The sequence below is a fragment of the Lacerta agilis genome, chromosome 1 (assembly GCF_009819535.1).
Source record: "Lacerta agilis isolate rLacAgi1 chromosome 1, rLacAgi1.pri, whole genome shotgun sequence".
In the NCBI taxonomy this organism is placed as follows: domain Eukaryota; kingdom Metazoa; phylum Chordata; class Lepidosauria; order Squamata; family Lacertidae; genus Lacerta; species Lacerta agilis.
In genome coordinates, this window is record NC_046312.1 from 85,525,043 (window position 1) to 85,547,982 (window position 22,940).

The 22,940-nt window shown below is 45.7% G+C and overlaps 1 protein-coding gene across 1 annotated transcript in view; it reads left to right on the forward strand.

The window, feature by feature from the left end:
• Positions 1-22,211, forward strand: part of IGFBP5 (insulin like growth factor binding protein 5) — a 37,617-nt gene extending 15,406 nt beyond the window's left edge. Inside the window, exons 2-4 of the mRNA XM_033161450.1 lie at positions 19,607-19,836; positions 20,339-20,458; positions 21,250-22,211. Coding sequence (XP_033017341.1) covers positions 19,607-19,836; positions 20,339-20,458; positions 21,250-21,381 — 482 coding nt within the window. The 3' untranslated portion in view covers positions 21,382-22,211. The remainder of the gene's footprint in view (positions 1-19,606; positions 19,837-20,338; positions 20,459-21,249) is intronic.
• Positions 22,212-22,940: the final 729 nt, after the last annotated feature.

Genomic DNA, 22,940 nt, shown 5'->3' on the forward strand with positions numbered 1-22,940 from the left:
CCCCTGATCCATTGATAGGTTAATTGTGCTGATTAATCAAAGTAATGCTGGCAGTTTCTGATTGATGGATGGCTTAGAAACCTGTCTGGCTCCCACTCTGCCACCTCCCCACCTCCCCCAGCCAATCGAGGCAATGCTTCAGCTTTCAGATGGGTAAAGGTGAAGGAAATAATGATTCTGCTATTCCTTTGAGACCAGGCCACGCTTTCTAAGGAGCTTGCTGTTTCAAGTACCCACCTATCCATCACTCAACTCCCCCATCCCCCCACCCCTTTCCAGTGTTATGCCTTTCAGGGATCTTGTTGAAATCCCCCCTTTCAGCCAAAACACAAGGACAGAAATACATTGTGTAAACAAACAGAGCAAATGACATTGTGAATGGGTTTCCCTAAGTCACCAGGTGTTTGTCCTCCAAGCAGCTGCCCTGGGGGACCAATCCTGCTGAGCACTGGGAAGCAATGTTAAGAAGCCGGGGGGGGGGGGCATTGAGGGAGCTCAGAAACCTTGTGTGATTGAGATGTTGTTATGTTGGATCCTGGGCTGCCTTCTTTGATTTGTTTTAGCTGTAGGGCTGTTGATGGAGACAGCCAGTCTGTGTTTGCCATTGAAGGTAGCAAAGCAACCCAGGTGGAGGTTATCAATGGAGCGGCTAATGTGGGGGTGGGCACTGGTTTAAAAAGAGCCTTTTCTGCTTGCGATGGGAGGTTTCTTATAAAAACAGCTGAAATGGATGTCACGTTTTACATCCTCCCCGTTTTCAAATCCAATGTATCTGTTTCAGAAATAACGTTGCAGGAGTACAAGCTTCAACTTTTGGTGCAACAGTGTAATCCCACATGCACACCATATATTTAAAGCGCTATTATGTGACTTTAAACAGCAACAGCTTCCCCCAAATAATTTTGGAAGCTGTAGCCTGCCAAGAGTGCTGAGAGTTATTAGGAGACCCTGATTCCCTGCGAAGAGTTCCAATTCTCAGGGTGCTTTAACAATCAATACCTCTTCACATAGAAATTGTAACTCTTTGAGGAGAATAGGGGCCTCCTCTCAGCACCCTTAACCAACCAGAAACTAGAACTCTTTGGGAGAGAGAAACCATGGCTGTCTATTGTGGTATCATAGCGCTTTAAATGCATGGTGTGAATATGGTCTAAGTCTAGGACAGCCTTCTCCAACTTACTGACCCAACCACAGATATTTTGGACAACAACTGCCTTCAGCCCCACCCAGCATGGGTACTTGTCAAGGATGATGGGAACTGCAATTCAAAAACATTTGGAAGGCACTGGGTTGGAGAAGACTGGCTGAAAAGTTTGTCTCAGAAGTGAGGCCCATAGAGTCCAATACTGGGCCGACCTACAAGGTGGGCTGAAGCAGCCACCTCAGGCAGCAGAACCACAACAGGCAGCACCCCACCCCACCCCCGCCCACTCCACGTCCTCCACTAGTGGAGAAGCAGCAGTAGCAGCAGTGTCCGACAAGATCTTGCTGCAATCTCATGTGTTCCCTAAGATCTTACAACAGCTCCACAAGGTCTCACTGAACCTTCTGCCTTTGACATTTCTTCACAGGTGCTGCCACACGACCCTGTGACCCTTAAGGTGTTGTTGGACTCCAACTCCCATCAGCCCCATCCATCACGGTCAATAGTCAAGAATGATGGGGGCCACAACATCTGGAGGGCCACAGGTTCTCCAACCCTGGTGTAGACAATACTGAGGTGAAGGGACTAATGGGCTAACTTGGTATAGGGCAGCTGCCTATGCTTCTATGTTTCTGGGCAGTGGTGCAGATTGGACCCAAAGGGATGGAGCAAGCAAATGGCCTGTGGTGTCTGTGGCAAGGGAGAGAGGCTCAGTGAGGGTATCTTGCCTGAACACACACACACACACACTGCCATCACCAAATAAAAATATGGAGCCAGTATTGTTGAAGTAGTGACGCGGGTGGAGCTGTGGGTTAAACCACAGAGCCAAGGGCTTGCCGATCAGAAGGTTGGTGGTTTGAATCACTGCAGTGGGGTGAGCTCCCATTGCTCGGTCCCTGTTCCTGCCCACCCAGCAGTTCAGAAGCACATCAGAGTGCAAGTAGATAAATAGGTACCGTTCCAGCGGGAAGGTAAACGGTGTTTCCGTGCGCTGCTCTGGTTCGCCAGGAGTGGCTTAGTCATGCTGGCCACATGACCCGGAAGCTGTACGCTGGCTCCCTCCGCCAATAAAGCAAGATGAGCGCCACAACCCCAGAGTCATCTGTGACTGGACCTAATGGTCAGGGGTCCCTTTACCTTTACCTTTATTGTTGAAGTATAATCTGTAGCATGAGACACTGGAGGAAAAGCAATCAATATGCAAGTGAGCAATCCTGATTCATGGGCTGAGTGCTTGCCCACCTATTTAGCAGATGGTTGGCATCGCTTGGTTTGTCACCATTGACTTGAGAGTGATAGACCCATAACACTCATAACACATGGTGCAACTTTATTGCTGTAAGATTCTGCTGTATCACCTACTGCTGGCAATTAAAATACTATCTTGTACAGCAAGCCAAGAGCAAACTTTGCAGAGGGACGGAGTTGTGGTGAGGTCAAAAGGGAATCGCAGTTGTTGGCACCCTTCACTTGCCAGAGAGTATGTGTTCTTTTCTGAGTGTTTTGTTAGCTAAATTGTACTTCACATTTTTACTTCATTTTGGAATGTGTTGTGTGTGTGTAGAGTGAAAGCAATGTATTATTGCTTCAGGCATGAAAAAAATGTACTTTTTCTGATGCTGTGAGATGCATTTATAAGTGTGTGTGTGTGTGTGTGTGTGTGTGTGTGTGTGTGTGTGTAATCTCCCCAAGCTTTCTACAAAGTATTCAAGGCATCTAACAAGGACAAAATTAAAATAACATGATATATGTATATATGTATATGTTGTTCTTGTTTAGTCTTGTCTGACTCTTCGTGAACCCATGGACCAGAGCACGCCAGGCACTCCTGTCTTCCACTGCCTCCCACAGTTTGGTCAGACTCATGTTGGTAGCTTCGAGAACACTGTCCAACTATCTTGTCCTCTGTCGTCCTCTTCTCCTTGTGCCCTCCATCTTTCCTAACATCAGGGTCTTTTCCAGGGAGTCTTTTCTCATGAGGTGGCCAAAGTATTGGAGCCTCAGCTTCAGGATCTGTCCTTCCAGTGAGTATTCAGGGCTGATTTCCTTCAGAATGGATAGGTTTGATCTTCTTGCAGTCCGTGGGACTCTCAAGAGTCTCCTCCAGCACCATAATTCAAAAGCATGAATTCTTCGGCGATCAGCCTTCTTTATGGTCCAGCTCTCACTTCCATACAATATATATATATATATATATATATATATATATATATATATATATGTATGTATGTATAGTACAGCAATAATTCAAACCCATAATGAGGCAGAATTAAACAAATCAAAACAAACAAAACAAAATCCTGAAGAAGCAGTGGTGGAGATAAGCTACATTTCTGCTTGTCACACAGCTGTCAGGAGTCACCGGGGCTCTGCCAAATGAGAGAGAGAGAGAGAGAGAGAGAGAGAGAGAGAGAGAGAGAAGTTGGCAACCCTACACTTCACATACTGCATTCTTCACAACGCGCCGGAGTGACTCAGCATAAACCCAGCAGATTCTTCAGAGCCTAAGTGGTCCCGTTAGAATGTCAGGAACGCTTTTGGTACTCAATATAGCACAGCACAGGCAGTGAAGTGCATTGTGGGATTTGTTTGGCTGGCTTTGAATTATTATAAAGTGGGTCACCGCTTCCCCAAGCTCACATCCCAGCAGAATCTGTGTCTTTAACAGCTGTATTACGGTCAAAGCTCAACAGGTATATCTTTTTCCCATGTAGGGGAACTACACTTGTTGAATTTCTGCTTTTCAAGCAGCTGTTAAAGCCACAAGACTTCCGACTAGAAAACAGGAGAGGCAAACCTGAGTTGTGTCAGTTACTTGACTGGTGCCATAATGTTTTCAAACTTTGCTATGCAATGGTTCTATCATATTGTCCAGTAGTGGCCCCTAAAACCTCACAAAACGCAGCATGAGGAGGTGGGTCTCATAGGTTTTTATAAAGTCAAATCTGAAATGCAGGGCAATCCACAGACATATGAGGTAAACCAGGAGAAACAGGCTAACTCGATGCTCAAATTATAGAGGGCTAGTGGGGCTGGCTATGCCCTTTTGGGGTCTTTTTATAATGGCTCCTACAGCTGCTGTTTTTAAGGATCACAGAAGTAGCATGGTTTGGCCAAAATGGGGAGGGGTGTCAGAAGGTGGGGCTTGTAGATTTAATAAAGAGTTAATAAGTTAAATCTTTTTATAGCTTTACAAGAGCGCCGCAACCCCAGAGCCGTCCGCGACTGGACTTAACGGTCAGGGGTACCTTTACCTTTACCTTTTATATTATGGAAAATTGAGGAACCTGTGGCCCTCCAGATGTGGATGGATTGAAACTTCCATCATCTGGTGATGAGCGCTGAGAGTCCAGCAATATCTGGCCATTGCAGGTATCTGCATTGCAGTGCTACCTTGATTTAATAGCACTATCTATTCTGGAAGTGGGAGCAAAGTTTGAGAGCTCCAGGTGAACTTTGCTTGGATTCTTTCCAATCCTATCCTGTGTGCGGTTGTTATTACAAGACATTATATTATATTTCAGTGTACATGGAAGCAATGCTTTCCTTGATTGAGATTTGCGGTTCTTGACTTGCTTACTTTTTTAAAAAATCTTCTACGCGAGTATGATTTTGCATTGCTTTCCGTTTTAAAGGATTTTTTAAAAATGGGTTGGAGTTTAAGAAGAGATGACTAGATCTATGGTGGGATAAGCAGCCTGCAGGGGAAATAGAATCTTAATCAGTTGGAGGGTTGGCATTAATCAGCGAGGCATCAATCAAAGGATGCTTTTAGGTGTGGGATATTCCGTCCTTGGGTAGTAGGATGACCCAAGAGTGTCTTTTCCAGCTCTCTGATTCTAGGAACATTTTGCCTCACAGACATTGTCAAGTGTAGCGTGTGTCTTCCCTCTTTTAGATTCTTCTTTCAGACATTGCTATGCTGAATTTCCACTTGTGTGCATAGCAAATCCTCATGGCAGTGCCTCCTTTTGTAAAGTTTCAGCTCCTTCTCCTCCCCCTCCTATTGCATAAATCCTTCTTAATTCCACTTTGCAGGTCAAGAGGTATTTGCATGACTGGCCTTTTTCGGTCTGATAACCTGGGGATCAATATTTGCTGTTACATAGGGTCTCTGTGGTATGAGGACTGTAGGGGACAGGTCCTGTAAACCAGCATATCGGAGCCCCGGTACAAAACACATGCCCAGAAGGGATTTTGTCTTCACTCTTTTGTGTTTCTCCATTGATCAGGAGACACAGCACTTTCTTAAGATCACATCTCTTGTCTCCTGTGTGCATCTAGAAGGTATAAGCAGAGAGGGGGTGCAGTTTGCTACACAGACACTTGACCTCTAGGAACTGAACTGTGATGAATTCCCATACCCTTTTCCCCTTAGCTGGACACCAAACAGCTGTCCCCCGATAACAGCTTTCACTCACCACTGGCATGGCTGGGAGCCCAAGCCAGAGCCTTAGAAGCAAAAGATCCCTATCCAGTTACCACCCCTTGGAGCTGATTCTAAACATGCATGTCTTCTCCTCCTCCCCTCACCCAGCCATTTTTAGCTAGCAGAGAGACACTTCTGGTGGGGATCCCGTTCCGTGGAATACACACTTCCAAGTCTAGAGAGATGTTGACAATCTATGCTGAAAATCCTAATAGGGAAAGTGGGGTTGTTGTTGTTGTTGTTGTTTCTTTCTAGGGAGCAAACATAGGACATTATTGCAGTACCATGGAAGCTCTGAGGCAGCATGGAGAACACAGGGGAGGGTCGTAGTGATGTAATCTCGTCAAGCTGGCCTGGCAGTTCCCAGCAGCAGCAGGAGGAGGGATGCTGAATTCAAGAACAAGAGAGCAAGATAATGACAGGCAGCTGAGCTGTAGAATGCAAGAGTGCAGTCCTAAAACGTCCTTCCCCAACCTGGTGCCCTCCCAACATTGTTTGAACTACAACTCCCAGCATTCCTGAGCATCGGGCCAAGCTGACTGAGGCTGCTGGGAGTTGGGAGTCCCAAAAACATTTGGAGGGCTCCAGGTGCAGTCTTAAGCAATTATTAAATGTCAACACTGAGTCTCCAATAGGACTGCCAACCAACAGCGGGTGGGGAGGGGAAAGCTACCTGGCTAGATTTATTTTCAGACCAGTGAAAGTTAGTTGCAAGGCCAGCCTCCCCCTTCAGTCCTTTTCCCTTAGAAGAAGTGGAACACATGTGAACAGGCAACTTTTGTGTTATGCTCCACCACCCGCAGGTTGGCTCTGCCGCTAGGTTTGCTCAGGGTTCCACCCCCAGGTCTCACCCAGTAGCAGAATTTTTGATTTTAAGAGTTGGCAACCCTAATCTCTGGAGCTTGCCAAGAACACATTAAGCAGTCAGTGAAGGCAGTTGCAACCTTACCATGGCCACACCAGATCTATGGGGTTATTATTATACTAATCTAGACTAACCAGCATTTCAGATGGACTGAACAAGACATGGGACATCATGTATATGAACAAGTTGACTTTAGATACAGTAATTTGAAGAATGTATAGGCCTGAGGAAATCCTTTTGCAGAACTGAAACACTGACTTTGCAGAACCTATCAATTAATGGTGTATGTTTTGATCTAATGACTGGGGTCCATTGATGACCCCATCAATGGTCTTTCTTTATTTCAATATTACAACAGTAAAGGATTCTTAAAATTAAAGATGAAAATGATCTAACAATACATTAGACTGGTACATGTTGCTCCTGCTGGGTGGGGCCCAGATCCTGAGAGATACCCAGGAGCAAGTCAAAGCTGAAATTCAAAACCCATTTACTAGGAAGCAAGCCTCCTTGGACACAGTGTGACTTACTTATGGGAAAACATGCATAAGATGGCTCTGCAAGTAGTGCTTTTCTGCAAAAGACCAATTGCCTACCGATAGCTATGCTAAAAGTGTTCCTTCGAGCAGAATCAAAGACTTCCCAATTGCACATCTTGTAACACTTTGACTGTTGGGCTGACAAATGAAATAGTCTGGTGGAAGGTGTTCCCCCCCCCCAACAAATATTCAATCTAATTTTTCTGACTTCACCTCTCACTTGTATTTCTAAAACTCCTCTGAGCACCTGTGAGTAATCTCACTTTGTGCCTACAACCTGCCAATATTTCAAGCTCATTAAGAATATTCATTGGTTTTCCTCTTAACCTCCTCTAAGTGAATCAATGTCTTTTATATTATTAACAATAGGTTCATTGATAGTGGGAATTAAAGCGCCCCTTGAGCCGGGGGGGGGGGGTGGGGGGTGGGGTGGGGAAGGGGTAGAAAATTGAAGCCTACAGCAGCAGTCTTTCCCCCTGCTAAGGGGTTATAGTGAGTTGCGAACTAGAAAATTAAGTGTGAATGTTTTTCCAGGCTCCTTTGACATAATTTCATTTAAAAAGCAGCAATTTTTCTACTAGGTGCAACATGAACTAAACATCCTAGTTGTTATAAGTATCACAATTGGGCTCCAATAATTTATCCCAGCAGCCTTAGAAGTTCAAGCTTGCAGATGGAAATTTTTGATCTCCCTTTTATATCATTTTATGGTTAGTTTTTGTTTTATAATGCACAACCAAGAATTGCTTTGACCTTTCCTGCAGCTCTGCCAAAACTGCCACAAACAAGAGGATTCTTCTCTTCTTGTTGAATTTTGTGTGTGTGTTTTTTTAAAAATGATATTGTTCCTAGTGCATTGCTTGTTTGTGCTTCTTTGCATTATTTTGTGTGATTCCTCCCAGTTTAGTGTTACCTGCCTCTGCAAATGTTGTTCATTGGCCTAGTAATGGAAACGAGACCTTTGATTTAGCCACTGGCCCATTCAACAGTCTGTTCAATGCAACAGTTTGTTTAACCTTCTTGAACACAGAGATATCAGAACGAAATTTAGTATAAGTGTTGAGGACACACTTCTTTTTTTCAGGCTCTGGTACCAGCTCAACTTCCAAACCTGTTTTTCAAAGCCGTGAAGGTAAATGGAAAATACACTGTAATGTGATCGCTGCTTTCGAGACTGAGATAACCAGAATGAAAGTCAGTGTACATGTTCAGGGCACCATTTTACACGCCAAGTTCATACCCAGCTCCACCAATCCTTGCTTCACGAGCTCTTAACAAGCGTTGACAACCAACATGTGAAAATATGACTAGCACCCAAAGCATTTTCCAACCCTTTGGGTATGAGCTGCTGCCCTCACTTAGAAGCCAAAAAGTCCCTGGGACTTGACCATAACTCATTCTTTGGCATCGTGAGCTATGGCTTGGCAGTGAATTCAGCCTTGGCTTGGCAAGCTGGAAACTGACACTGATGCTCTTTTGGAAATTCAGAGCCATTGACATCACCAGCTGACATCATCAGGGTGTGGATCCCAAGCATGATCCTAAGATGTGATCGTTCTTCGTGTTCTAACTGATCCATATTCGGCCTCCCACTGTCTCTACGTGGACTTTCTCTTATTGCCTCCAACTCAATGGCAACCGGAATCCTTGCTTCACCCCTTACTGCCTTAAGGGCTTCGTCTCACTTTCCAGACTACCTAGAATAAGGCCTTTTGTTTGAAGGTATTATTATCCAGCTGTAAAGGCTCCCTTTCTTGGAGTCCAAAGGGACTGCAAATTTCATCCACTTATTCTGCTTCCCAGTTAATTCAAGGATGAAAGTAAAGGTGGGTTTTTAAAAATATATATTTTTTAAAAAAGATGACGCACCTTCTCAGGCAAAATATTGCATTAATTTAAATGAATTGACTTGGCGTATTTGGTAACAAGGTGAAGGTCCTTACATCACCTAGTCACAGTTCTTGCTTGAGCTGGGTAGAGCTTCTAGCTCCATCTCATCCAAGGAAGAAAGATGACTTTCTCCTTAATATTGTCAATTTCAGCATGTTATTCTGCATGGCCCTGCAGGTAACTGAAGTAGTCTTTGTGAGTATGGAGAAACATCATCCCTAGCTAGACATTTAAGCAGTTTGCTCAGAAATTAACCCATCAATCACAACTCTCCAGGGAGACAACCTGAGCTCAAGGGATATCTATGAGCAGGTGATTCTGATGACCCATTTAGGCATGGAATTTTCTTATGTATCTGCATAGGAAGTGGGGTAATAACCCACAGATCAGAAACTCATGAGGAATATCCTGACTATCTAGTTGATAAATAGTCTACGTTGCAGCACAGTAATGTAAACTTAGTCTCTGGACTTAATTGTCTTATGGGGAGCCCTCTTTGACTGATAATGGCCTGGTTCATGCATCACAGCTTAGCACAAATGTGTGCACTCTGGGAAAGGTGATCATAGCTGCCTTGCTTCTCCCAAGTCATTCTGCTGCTGGACTGTGGTTTGGCTTCCCTTGGCTTGGTGTAAAGCAACTTGAATCAGTGGGGGGTGAAAGACAGAAATGCAACCTATTTGTCGCCTTGTTTATTCCTTCTAGAGTAACCACTCATTGTCATGTTGAGTGCGTCTCCTCAGACTTGACTTCTTCCTGCTTCTTGTTGCGTTAGTATTACTTTCCTTTAATTTAACCTCATGACTCCATGAAAGCCACATATTAACTTGTCCTCAGAATGGCTTTGTTTGCCAGGGATAATAAACCTTAAGTGGTCTTACCAAACTCTTTATTCCTGCAGTCAACTGCAGCATATATACCAAATTCAATTGGCTTAGCATCTTGTCCACACCCAGGGAGCATTTTTTTTTTTTTGCCCCAGATGCCAAAGAACTTGACCAGACTTGAGTCACGTATGAGCCTTGACCAGGCTCCATTGCTGTCCCACCTCAGAGGCATCCCCGCTTCTTTTGCCTGCAGTGCCAAATAATAAAATCCATGTTGCCCTTTTATGCACCCCTCAAAGCCATTGCAGATTTCCTAGGGACTCTTCTTCCATCCAGGCTGGTGAGGCAAGAGGTTGGTGGTACATGGAGGTTAACAGCACAGTACCAGAGGAGAGGTGGACCTCATAGATTGTTTAGAAAACACTAATGTGTGGTTGACGTAGGTGGTGGATCCTGATTGCATCAAGCGAATGTCGTGCAAAAGCCCAGCTGGAGGGGCAGCTCAGGTTCAGGCAGTTTGAGTGAGCCTCGAGAACCAGTCGGGAGATCAGGTATCAGCGCAATGCGGTATCGGTGACACGGCCCAGGCCGAGTGTGTGTGCTCCACCGGATGCAACCCGCTCCTCTGCATTCTAGCCGAGGGACATATGATCCCTGCATAATCCTACCAAGCTTCTGTGCAGGGAGAGGAAAGGAGAAGAGACCTCTTCCCTTCAGAATTCCAGCTCTCCATTCCTTCAACTCCAGGCAGCCTTTAATATCTGAGTTTCTCCTCACCACCATCACCGCTACCCTTTTCCTCCCCCCCTCCCCATCACCCCATTTCCACTATAAATGATAGATGTCTCGTAGATTTTCCTACAGACAGAGACCACCAAGGGTTGCTAAGCCAGCTAAATTTCAACCAGTCGAACCAGTTTGCAGCTAAGCCTGCCACCTGGCTGAGGTTTCTTCTTGCTTTTAAAAGCTGCACCATGGAAAACTGCAGGGTGTCCTTTGCTTGCGATCTCTCTTCTCCCCCTCCACTGGCAAGCTGCATGAGGCAGGGATCCAAAAGAAAGGTTGAAAATGAATTCTCATTTTGGCGTTACCAATGCACATGGCAGATGCACACACATATATTCCTAGCAGTAGCAACTAAAATTGCTGTTGCATCCAAATCTAATGTTTCGGTATAAGGTGACTATGTACTACCTCAAGGAACTTGCCTTTAAATACCAGTTGCTGGGGGGTGCAAGTGGGAGATGGCCATTGTGCTCACATCCTCCTTGTGGGCATCCCATGTGTGTCTAGTTGGCTACTGTGAAAACAAGGTGCTGGAGTCAGATAGGCCTTTGGTCTGATCTAGCAGGGCTTTTCTTACAAATGAAAAAAGCCAGCTTGATCAGGTTGCAAACCCCTATTCTTGCAAATCTCTATGCTTCCCCATATTTCTCTTTCTGAAATGCATTTAAAAAAAAAAAAAGTACAGGTATTACCTTTCCCTGTCTTTAGGGTGCTGAAATGCAGGACAGAACTCTTGCATCTTTAATAGAATTTCCTGCAATTCTCTTTCCTGCACAACTATTAAAGGTGCAGAAGCTCTGCCTTCTTTTTGCATCTGGCCACCCCTAGCACCACCGCATGGGGAGATTTAAAATGGAACAGGTTATGGTATGCTATTTGCATTTACCATGTGAAAAACCATGAGTGTGCATCTATTCCATATCCAGCCTAGATGAGGCAATTGTAATATTACAGGGTCTAGATCAGGCTTCCTCAACCACAGCCCTCCAGATGTTTTTGGCCTACAACTCCTATGATCCCTAGCTAGTCAGGGATGATGGGAATTGTAGTCTCAAAACATCTGGAGGGCCGAGGTTGAGGGAACCTGGTCTAGATAAAAGACTGGGTCTACCCATGCAGCAGAATGATGCGAAGGGACATTGGAATGGTAGAATGGAATGGAATTCAGCTGAAGAATCACGTCTGAGTCATCAGCACTCAGCACCACAGCAAGTTCAGAACTGCTGTCCTTGATGTAACAATTTGCTGCTTGTGGGGAGTTTTTACATGGCAGGTGATATATTTGCCACCTGCAGTGAGCAGTATACACTCCATTCTTCTGCCTCAGCTTTCTACCACTTCATTCTGAATTTTAAGACCAGCCCAAAGCCACTGTTGGTTTTCCCAGCAGTGGCTCACTTCGTAGCTGCTGTGGGCATGACTTCTCATGCAGAGCTAGCCAAGACGGTGCTGCCTAGATACATAGCTGTCAACCTTTCCCTTTTTTTGGTGGGAAATTCCCTTATTATAGCATTGGGAAACAGCAGGGAGGGTTGACAGCTATGCCTAGATATTGTTGCGCTCCACTTTCACCAGCCCCATCCAACATGGCAAGTAACCTGGGTTGTGGGGAGCTGCAGTCTATCTACATATGCAGGCATCATATTGGCTACACCTGGTCATACTGTAGCTACACTCACAAGGGAACCACTGGGCTAAATAATTCCTTTCTTGCACAGCCAGCGATCAAGTTTTTGGATGTGGGGAAAGAAGCGTCTGCCTAGCCATTGTTGCAATCAGATGTTGGAGTAGGTGGATCTTTGATCTGCGCCAGCAGGGCCAGTCTTGTGCCCCCTTGCCCAGATTGTCTGGAGTTTGGGGCTGGGTTGTCATTAGTATGCTGATGACACCCAGGGGCGAACAAAGGCATCATGACACCCAGGGCAGCAAACCGCTATGTACGGCGCATGTGCGGCATCGCTACGTACGGCGCATGCGTCGTACGTAGCGATGCCGCACATGCGCCGTACATAGCGGTTTGCCGGTGGCGCCGCTCCAGTGCCGTACGGACGGTGTTGGGATCCTCTGCTCGCAGCTGACCTTTAAAGCCCTATGCAGCCTAGGACCCTCGTACCTACGGGACCGCCTCTCCTAGTATGCCCCACAGAGGACCTTAAGGTCCATAAATAACAACACTTTGGAGGTCCCAAGCCTCAAGGAGGTTAGATTGGTTTCAATTAGGGCCAAGGCCGTTTCAGCACTGGCCCCAATGTGGTGGAACGCTCTGTCACAAGAGACTAGGGCCCTGAAGGATTTGACATCTTTCCACAGGGCCTGCAAGACCTGTTCCACCTGGCCTTCGGCTTAGACTCACTCTGACCCCTTATATGGGATTTGGTATATAAATTTTCCCTTGAGTTTTTTGCTGGCCCATGTAGGACCAGCATGGATAGCTGGCTCGGGTGAATATCTGATGTTTTCTCCCTTTATGGTCTTGATTTTTGGGCTACTACTAAAATGAGGCTGCATTTTAATTAACTGTTTGTTTGTTTGTTTGTTTGTTTGTTTGTTTGTTTGTTTGTTTGTTGTTTCTATTACGTTTTATTGTAATTCATATTTGGTGTTAGCCACCCTGAGCCCAGCCCTGACCGGGGAGGGCTGGGTATAAATAAAAATTTGTTTGTTTGTTTGTTTGTTTGTTTGTGTTTATGGTCACCTGGCTGCATGCCAGGTTGCCATCTGAACATGGGGAAAGTGAAGGAAGATCTAAGACACATGAGGGGTGAAAGAGAGATGATGTGCTATATAGTTCAGGGCGTTAGTAACCTTCTCCCCACCACACTAGCACCCCCTTTGTGATTTTCTCCCCACCCACTGACTGCCCCTGTGGCTGCTCATATCTCCCCTCTGATTACCAAAAGGAATTAGAACTTGGCCAGCACTGTCCTGCCCTGGCTTGCTGACAAATTCCAGGTTTAAAGAATTGTTTATACTTTCCATAATTTATAACTTAACTCTGTTTATGTGCCCAGATTCTATTTCCCAGGCTGATACATGCGCTGCTGGTGCCCTCTTTGGGGCAATGGATAATATTGCAGCCAAGGTGGAAAGATTGTTTCTAGGCACTAGAAAAAGGACTTACAGTACAGTACTTAGTGAAGGAATGTGACCATAGACATACCACAGCTCTGCATAAAGGAGGTGGTGCTTATAGCTGTGGTTCATTATTCCTATGCCACACCCATGGCAAAAGAAAAAGCCTAACCTTTTGGCCTCCAAATGTTGGCCACCATTCCTGACCATCAACCATGCTGGCTGGGGCTGACAAGAATCGTAATTCGACAATATCTGGAGAGCCACAGGTTTGCCACCCTTCCTCTGCAGACAAGCAACAAGGAGCCTTAAGTATTTTTCCCCTCAGATGTGAGCTAAATAGTAGCTGAGGCTTTTTAAAAACACATGCCCATACGTTAAGCAGAAAATTACAATAATACACTGAACCAGTACTTTTGATTGGTCCTTTGTCCTCTGGAGACTGGAACGGACAAGAATCTCGGGCCTAGTGATTGGTGAAGTTAAGACAGGTTCAAAGGAAACCGCTGAGCCCTTCAGATGCTGTTAGCCTCCAACTCCCATGAGCCCCAACCAGCATGGCTAATAGCCATGGATGGAGCTGTAGTCCAGCAACATCTCCCATCCCTGAGTTAAGGGGTAAAGGATTTTGATATGTATCCTTCATAGGATGAAGAGGGGAGGAAGGCAGGAAAGGGTACCTATTTCACCAAAGCAGGATGCACACCTGTTGCCCTGAGTAGTGTTTCTGCAGACCTGACAACACATCTTTGGATCATGACGCTTCAACAGCATTCCCACCCACTTACTCTGGCTCCAGCTCGCTCCCACCGCTGGTGTTTGAAGTCATGTGCACATGACCTTAGCCACAATCTATATCTATCCTTTTTGATGTGTTTTTCTTCAAACCAGCTTCCATCCAATTTGAAAATGAACACAATATTCACTTTGCTCTTAAGCCGAGATGTGCACATTTATACATGTGCAGATGACAGCTTCATGAATAGCCTTGGGGGGGGGGGAGTTGCAGGTGTGGGTTAAAAAAACAGAACAGTTAATGAGCATTGAGTAAAGACATCCCCATCCCTCTCTCTGCAGCGATGTAGAAATGTGGCGTAAAATGCAGCGGTGGATGAAACAACCTCACTGAGTATTAAGTCTCTAATGTTACATGTCTTGGCCTGAGCTAGTTACATGTCTTGGCCCTAGTTACATGTCTCAGCCTGAGCTTCATCTCTATGTAACCAAAGCAGTGTTGTCTACTGAAGCAGCATGCATAGGGTCCATACAGAAGATGGTATGGAAGAAGCAAGAGGTGTGGCTCTCCAGATGTGGTTGGACCACCACTCCCATCAACTCTGACCGTTGGCCCTTCTGGCTGGGGTTGATGGGAGCTTGGGAGTCCAACAGCACCCAACAGGTTGCCCATCTCTACGCAGCACTACCAACCAAAAGGAACGTCTTAAATTTGCAGCAGAGTCAGAGCCTCTATTTGGTGTGCTAGGAACAACAAGTTTGGAAAACTCAGCAGTGGCCAGAGGATTGGAGAAGATCAGTTTACATCCCAATCCCAAAGAAGGGCAGTGCCAAAGAATGCTCTAACTACCGCACAATTGCACTCATTTCACACGCTAGCAAGGTTATGCTTAAAATTCTACAAGGCAGGCTTAAGCAGTACGTGGACCGAGAACTCCCAGAAGTGCAAGCTGGATTTCGAAGGGGCAGAGGAACCAGAGACCAAATTGCAAACATGCGCTGGATTATGGAGAAAGCTAGAGAGTTCCAGAAAAACATCTACTTCTGCTTCATTGACTACGCAAAAGCATTTGACTGTGTCGACCACAGCAAACTATGGCAAGTTCTTAAAGAAATGGGAGTGCCTGATCACCTCATCCATCTCCTGAGAAATCTGTATGTGGGACAAGAAGCTACAGTTAGAACTGGATGTGGAATAACTGATTGGTTCAAAATTGGGAAAGGAGTACGACAAGGCTGTATATTGTCCCCCTGCTTATTTAACTTATATGCAGAATTCATCATGCGAAAGGCTGGGCTGGATGAATCCCAAACCGGAATTAAGATTGCCGGAAAAAATATCAACAACCTCAGATATGCTGATGATACAACCTTGATGGCAGAAAGTGAGGAGGAATTGAAGAACCTTTTAATGAGGGTGAAAGAGGAAAGCGCAAAATATGGTCTGAAGCTCAACATCAAAAAAACTAAGATCATGGCCACTGGTCCCATCACCTCCTGGCAAATAGAAGGGGAAGAAATGGAGGCAGTGAGAGATTTCACTTTCTTGGGTTCCATGATCACTGCAGATGGTGACAGCAGTCACGAAATTAGAAGACGTCTGCTTCTTGGGAGAAAAGCAATGACAAACCTAGACAGCATCTTAAAAAGCAAAGACATCACCTTGCCGACAAAGGTCCGTATAGTTAAAGCTATGGTTTTTCCAGTAGTAATGTACGGAAGTGAGAGCTGGACCATCAAGAAGGCTGATCGCCGAAGAATTGATGCTTTTGAATTATGGTGCTGGAGGAGACTCTTGAGAGTCCCATGGACTGCAAGAAGATCAAACCTATCCATTCTCAAGGAAATCGGCCCTGAGTGCTCACTAGAAGGACAGATCCTGAAGTTGAGGCTCCAGTACTTTGGCCACCTCATGAGAAGAGAAGACTCCTTAGAAAAGACCCTGATGTTGGGAAAGATTGAGGGCACAAGGAGAAGGGGACGACAGAGGATGAGATGGTTGGACAGTATTCTCGAAGCTACTAACATGAGTTTGGCCAAACTGCGGGAGGCAGTGAAGGATAGGCGTGCCTGGCGTGCTCTGGTCCATGGGGTCACGAAGAGTCGGACACGACTGAACGACTGAACAACAACAACAACAGGAACAAAAATTGGTGTGAAGCAACAGAAAGATGAACAGCCTGATTCTAGGTAATTGTTCAAATGCTCATTCCCATTGGGTTCAACTGAGCTGCAAGCTGGAGAACATGGCTGAACCTCAATGTCCCCATATGCAACAGGAGATGGGAGAGCTGCCTGCTCTACCCTCACCCCATCACCTCTCGTCTCACAAGCAGGACCTGAGGTTCACTGTACAGCTGTGGGGGAAAGGGCAGGTGATGATGTTTGCATACAGCTGCCTCCTCTGCTCTATCAGGGTGCATTTGTGTTCTTGGGACAGCAACTTGGTACCCCTCCAAGGATTTATTCCCTAGTCCTTATGTTTAGGACTGCATGGTAAAGTGTGGAGTACTTTGCAGGAAGTCCTGTCTTTAACCAATGACACTTCACTTCTACTTCTGGATAAGGATTTTTAGGATCGGCCTCTTAAATACGGTGAGAGAGATCTGCTCTAGATTAAGTGCCCATAGATGGAGACTGGAGAGGTGGAATAGTGGACTACCTTCTCCAGCAAGCTTTCCAACACAAGCTTAGCACCAAGTGGGTCATCTGTGACAGCTCAGATTCCAGGGCGATTTGAGGTTGTTGAAAGCTTTAAGGATCCTGGGTGCAGACAAAGCCAAGCTTCTGCCCTTCCTTTCTTCCACTCTGTGCTTCCTTTCAATCGTTTTCCTGTGACCACCTAGCTGCCCTGGGTGGCCTAGTAGAAATGGGCAGTGCAGGATTCCATAGTCTCTGTGGGGTTAGGACTTTATTGAAATTTGGAGCTAAAAATAGATTTCTTTTGCTCTAAGGGCTGTATTAAAGGTCACAAGTGAGCTAAGTATAGGCTGTCACCAAGTCGTTCCTATATATAACTGTACTGGAGCTCTAAAAGCGACCATCTGTTAATAAGATCATATTGGCTAGGATCAGAGAGTTTGAACACACACAGAATTTAGGAGGCAGGGTGGATTTTCTCTGGGGAATGCACTGAGGTGGGAAAGGCCACGTGCATAAATTGATTTCTGCAAGGATTAAATAAATAAATGGAGGATAAATGAGTGGCTGCTAGCCAGGCCCAAGATATCCTGAAAGGTTACATTCATCACCTTTTGTGATCAGACACCGGGGATTAATAGGGGATGGGTACCAGCATTTGCCTGCTTATAAACTTTGTGAGACATCAGGTTGGCCACCATCACATTCAAGGTTTCTAGATAGCACTGATGACTCGTGACCATTGGTAGGCAAACTAAGGCCTGGGGGCCAGATCCGGCCCAATCACCTTCTCAATCCGGCCCATGGACGGTCCAGGAATCAGCATGTTTTTACATGAGTAGAATGTGTCCTTTTATTTAAAATGCATCTCTGGGTTATTTGTGGGGCATAGGAATTTGTTCTCTCTTTTTTTCTTCCAAAATATAGTCCAGCCCCCCCAAAAGTCTGAGGGACAGTGGACCAGCCCCCTGCTGAAAAAGTTTGCTGACCCCTGCTCTTGACCATTGCTCCTTTAATAGCAAACTTGAGTGGGGTGTGCAAATAAGATTGCAGCCAAAATGGGGCCACCAAGACAAGAAAATATTAGCATGTTTGAACACTGAAGTTTGAAGGTGTACAAATAATTTTTAAAAAATAACAAAAACTTAAGGGGATGTTTGAAACCCCCACCACACACACACACACACTGGGAAATTGCACTTGACCCCTGTGGAATTCAGATATATTTGAAATGCTAGCAAACTGCTTGATTGGAAAGGAGAGGGGGAGATTTTCCCCTCCCACTCAGCTGCTTAATGTATGTCTGCATGTGAGAAGGAGACTACAAATGTCAAGACATTTGACTGCCATCAGCGTGCCTGAGGCTTAGTGACAGATTTCAGTATAGTCTGCTGCATGTGAACAACAGGACACTTGCTGCCCCGGGTATGTTTTGGCCCCTCACACAGTCTGCCAGAGTGTTTACTGATGAGAGCTGAGAAGATCCGCTGTTACTGAGAGGATTCCAACCCACCCCTTGGAGAGCCCTTCCCAGGCAACAAATCTGCTGCATCTCTTCACTCAGGGGACTACACCTTGCAATGTCTCTTTTGACCTTGTATGGAGCACCACAAGCTTTTATTTAATGAGGGCCTCACTCTTCCACATTAAGATCCAGAAGCAGAGCATTGTTGCTGCCCACTGAAAAGCAAATGACACTTGCTTCTCCCAGGGCATATGCCAAGAAAACTCTTCTTGTGAACAAGCCTGAATGTGAGCCATCATGAGGCTACATTCCTGCACTGGCAACCATCTGAGGGGTGGGCGGCACATGGTAGGGGTGTGTAGGGCCAGAGGCAAGTGGGTGGGTCTTCTCTTTGTACAGTAGGCTATATTCCTGCCATGCAACAGTTGGAGAGTTCTTCGTTTGGATGCATTCAGTTTGGCACTTAATATAACCTTTCCACTAATAACTGTGGCAGTAGCAAGAGTTGGGGATTTATCAAATTTAGCACACTCCAGCTCCAAAAGAATAACCCTGGGAACCCAGATGATCCTGTCTTCTGCTGTCTGATTTCTATTCTGGCAACAAGATCATGGCACAATGTGCTGTAGTTTAGTCACCCTAGAAAAGCAACACCATATTCACCAACCTTGGATTATAGCAGGTTGGGCTGTTATAATATCTCTCCCACTATACGTCATCCCTATGGTGGCTGATCTGTGTCTTCTGCTTCTGAGCTCTCTGCTCTTCTACTTGCAATGCCCGCCAGGTTCTGGGAGAAGAGGGATCTGGAATGTTTTCTAGACACTGATTCTGTCAACTGTCTCTCCCCTGATCCTTCTTCTTCTTCCTGCTCCTCTCCCATCATTTACCAGCTTTTCCCCTCATCTGCCTCTGAGCTATGACATCCCACAAACCACTGCTGTAAATCTATACTGTCCTCCTCTTCTCTGGAAGGGTCAGGCTGAGGAGGCGCTTCCCACCATTCCTCCTCTGTCCAGTCCCTGACAATATGTGAGGTTTCTCAGAATGTGGGCTTCATGTGTTCCACAAATACAGATGGTGGATTTTATGCATCTCGAGACTGCTGTTACTACAGCAACGAGCAAAGAAGGATGTTGTGGCTCAAGTAAATGGATGAAAGTGACCACCAGTCCAAGAAGCAACACTTTTTCTTGCTTTCTCCCATTCAGAAAGAGAATCCCGAGAGCATGAGGACCCAACCACTTCAGAGATGGCAGAGGAGACCTACCCTTCCAAACCGCACAGGAACAAGGGACACGTGCGCCTCTCTGAGTCAAAGGTAGAGGCCCTGAGGAAGGATCGCAGGAAGAAGCTGACTTCATCCAAGTTCGTTGGTGGGGCGGAGAACACGGCACACCCTCGCGTTGCTGCCCCTGAGCTGAGACCAGAGTTTGAACTGGTAAGTGTGGTCACCACATGTGCTCTTGTCCTTCATTCTCTTGCTCCGTGTCTTGTCTCCTCCCTTCTTCCTACCATCTATGTTCTCACCATAACTGCCGTGCCAGTAGAGGATGGTTAGAGAGGGATATTGATAAGTGGAAGACATGGAGCTGGTGGGCACAATTCTAGCTGCTAGTTTAAAGCCCACTCTGCATAGTGATTCTTCCTTCCCCCCACCTTCATGTGCTCAGCCACCCACCACTTAGTGAAGCTGGTTTCTTCCAAGCAGTGCCAGTTCCAGGTTTTGCCAGGCTAAGATGCTCTGTGTGTGTGCCCATTGCCTCACCACTATTACCACTGCACATGTGCTTGCCTCTTGGCTCAGTCTGCACACCCTCACTAAGATAAGCATGCAGAAAACACTACTAATCTTAATGAATTCTACTTAATCTGACCTTATCTTGGGAGTTCAGTGCTTCATCCTCCTCAGCACCTGATTGCTTTCTCTCCTCTTTTTTCAGGGCCCTTGCCGTAGACAGATGGAGGCATCGCTGCAGGAGCTCAAATCAAGCCAGCGCATGATCCCCCGTGCTGTCCACCTTCCCAACTGTGACAGGAAAGGCTTCTACAAGAGGAAACAGGTAGAGGCTCTGCTTGGAGTCAAGCTCTGCTTTGTGGTCCAGGGGTACAGACAGCAGGGACTCTTCCCCATCACACAGCTTCGAGTCGATTGACCCAGTCTCCTAACAGTCATTTCACCACAAAATCTAAACTGGTGTCCCTCAACCTTGGGTCCTCCAGGTGTTGTTGGGCAACAACTCCCATCATTCAAAGCTCACTTACACATTAAGGATGGCAGGAGGTGTTGTTGTGAGATTTGAATGATGGGAGTTGTAGTCCAACAACATCTGAGGTTCCAAAGTTGAAGAACACTGGCCTGAACCAAGGTTGTGGCCTATGGATTTATGCTCTGTACGAGCCAAGCATTATGTGGTGCAGGAAGTGATTAAATGAATAAAAATAATAATACTGTTGCAAGTGACACCATTAGCATCATGTGTAGTTAGGAACCCAAGCAACCCTACAGCAGACCCAAGACAATTGCCCACATTTAATTGCCTTAATCTACATCTTGATCCACCAAAATTTGCAAGTGGTGGTGCTCATCATCTCCACACTGGGAAAAGTTTGTTTCTTCAGATTAAGCTGCAGTTAAAGGAGCAGGCTAGGCTGGTTTCCACCTCTCCCACTCCTTTACCCAGAAGCAAACTGTGCTTATTTGGGGATCTAGTCTAGTTAAGAATTAGCTAGTTAATGTTAACTCCCAGCTTAACTTCCTCTAAGGTGGGCAAGGGATGTCTTCCTATCAGGGGAGGCGTGACCATCCCAGATGTCCCCCACTCACTCTCCACCCTTTTCGCCCCCCCTCCAGTGCAAGCCATCTCGAGGCCGAAAACGTGGACTGTGTTGGTGCGTGGATAAGTACGGACTGAAGCTGCCGGGGACGGATTACGTAGCCGGAGACCTCCAGTGTCACAACTTTGACAGTGGCAACACTGAGTGAATTATCCCTCTTTGCCTCTCCCTGCCAGAGCCCTTTCCCCCACCCACCCACCCATTACCCACCCACACCTCACGACGTGCCCAGGAGACTGATTCCTTTCATCTCATTTTTAAGAAACTGAGGACCTCGGAATCTACGGTTATTATCATCAACTTCTCTCAATGGCAACGGCAGAGACTAAAGAAGAAAAGGCAACACTTTGAAGCCAAATAAATGGATAAATAGAAAAGGAAGGAAGGAAGGAAGGAGGCAGAAGATGAAGGTGACAAGGCAGCCACCACCTCCCTTGGGACATGGCCATAAGATAACTCTGTAGGCCGCAATGCTTGAAAGTAACGTCACCCAGCCGCCCCGTCAGCACCAATGTAGGAAGCTCTCAGAAGCACTTGAATTTCGTTTTCGTTTTCTTCCCCTCCCCCTTTTTTACTATGGTGGGTTTGAAACCTTAAGATTTTGGGGAGTGCTTAGTTTAACCAGCAGAATCCTAGGACAAGCAGGCCACTCACTATTTCAATCAACACACACACACACATATATATATTCTGTCAAGGTTCTTTTTTCAATTTTGTCATTTCTCTACTCCTTCCCCCAGGGCTAAGGTTTTATTTGCTCTCCCTCTCCCTTATTTTCTTTTCAAATAAAAATCAAATGGATCAGAGAACATCAGAACCTACAGCAGGGTGAAGTGAAGCTATTGGTTAAAAATCAAAATTCTTCAGCTCCTGCTGGGACTGTTTCCCTGGGCAGTTAAGTAAGAGGTTTGACCTGACTATTTGAGGTGTCATTGTCCATCTCTCTCCTGTGTAAATACAGCTGTGGTGCACATGTTTACTCTTTGTTGAACAAGTCCCTTTTCTTCCAAGAAGAGTCCTTTGACCTCCAGCCATGCAAGAAGCCCCACAAACCTCTGTGCAGTTTCTTGTGTAAGTCAAAGGCATTCAGGTTTGTGTATTTGCAGGATCATGACCCAAGCTGAAGCAATAGCATGTCAGGAGTCCTGCAGGCACTTAAAGCATATTTTTCTTGTTGTCAATTATGTAAACTGACCTGTGGATATCCACACAATGCTGAGCAATTATTATCACTCTCTACCCTTTAATGTAAAGGTGAGGACAGGGGGAATGACTCCTATTATTGTACTCACATATCATTGCCCTGAGCAAGGACAATACGAAGGAGTTAAAACATGATTCATAAAATCATGCACACTTGATTTGTAAATCTAGTCCACAGCTAAGAAAACTATTTTGCCATCTTTCAATGTCTACAAAGTGACTGAGAGTAGGTTGTGACCTTTTTTCCCCTGAAAGAGACTCTAAGTCTGAAACTGCTGCATGGTGGGCAGAAAATCAGTACATGTCAATTTATCCCCATGAGTGCATCTTTTGTGCTGGAAAAAAGCTGCACCTGCTTAATTTCTGCCTGTTGTGCCGCTGTCAAAGTCTCCGCCAGGAAAGAAGCAGCTATGCAAACAAAAAAAAATTAAAAAAAAATCACCCCCAGAAACCAACAATTTGACAACTTTCACGTCCAGGCTTGGGCATGCCACTAAAGCCATT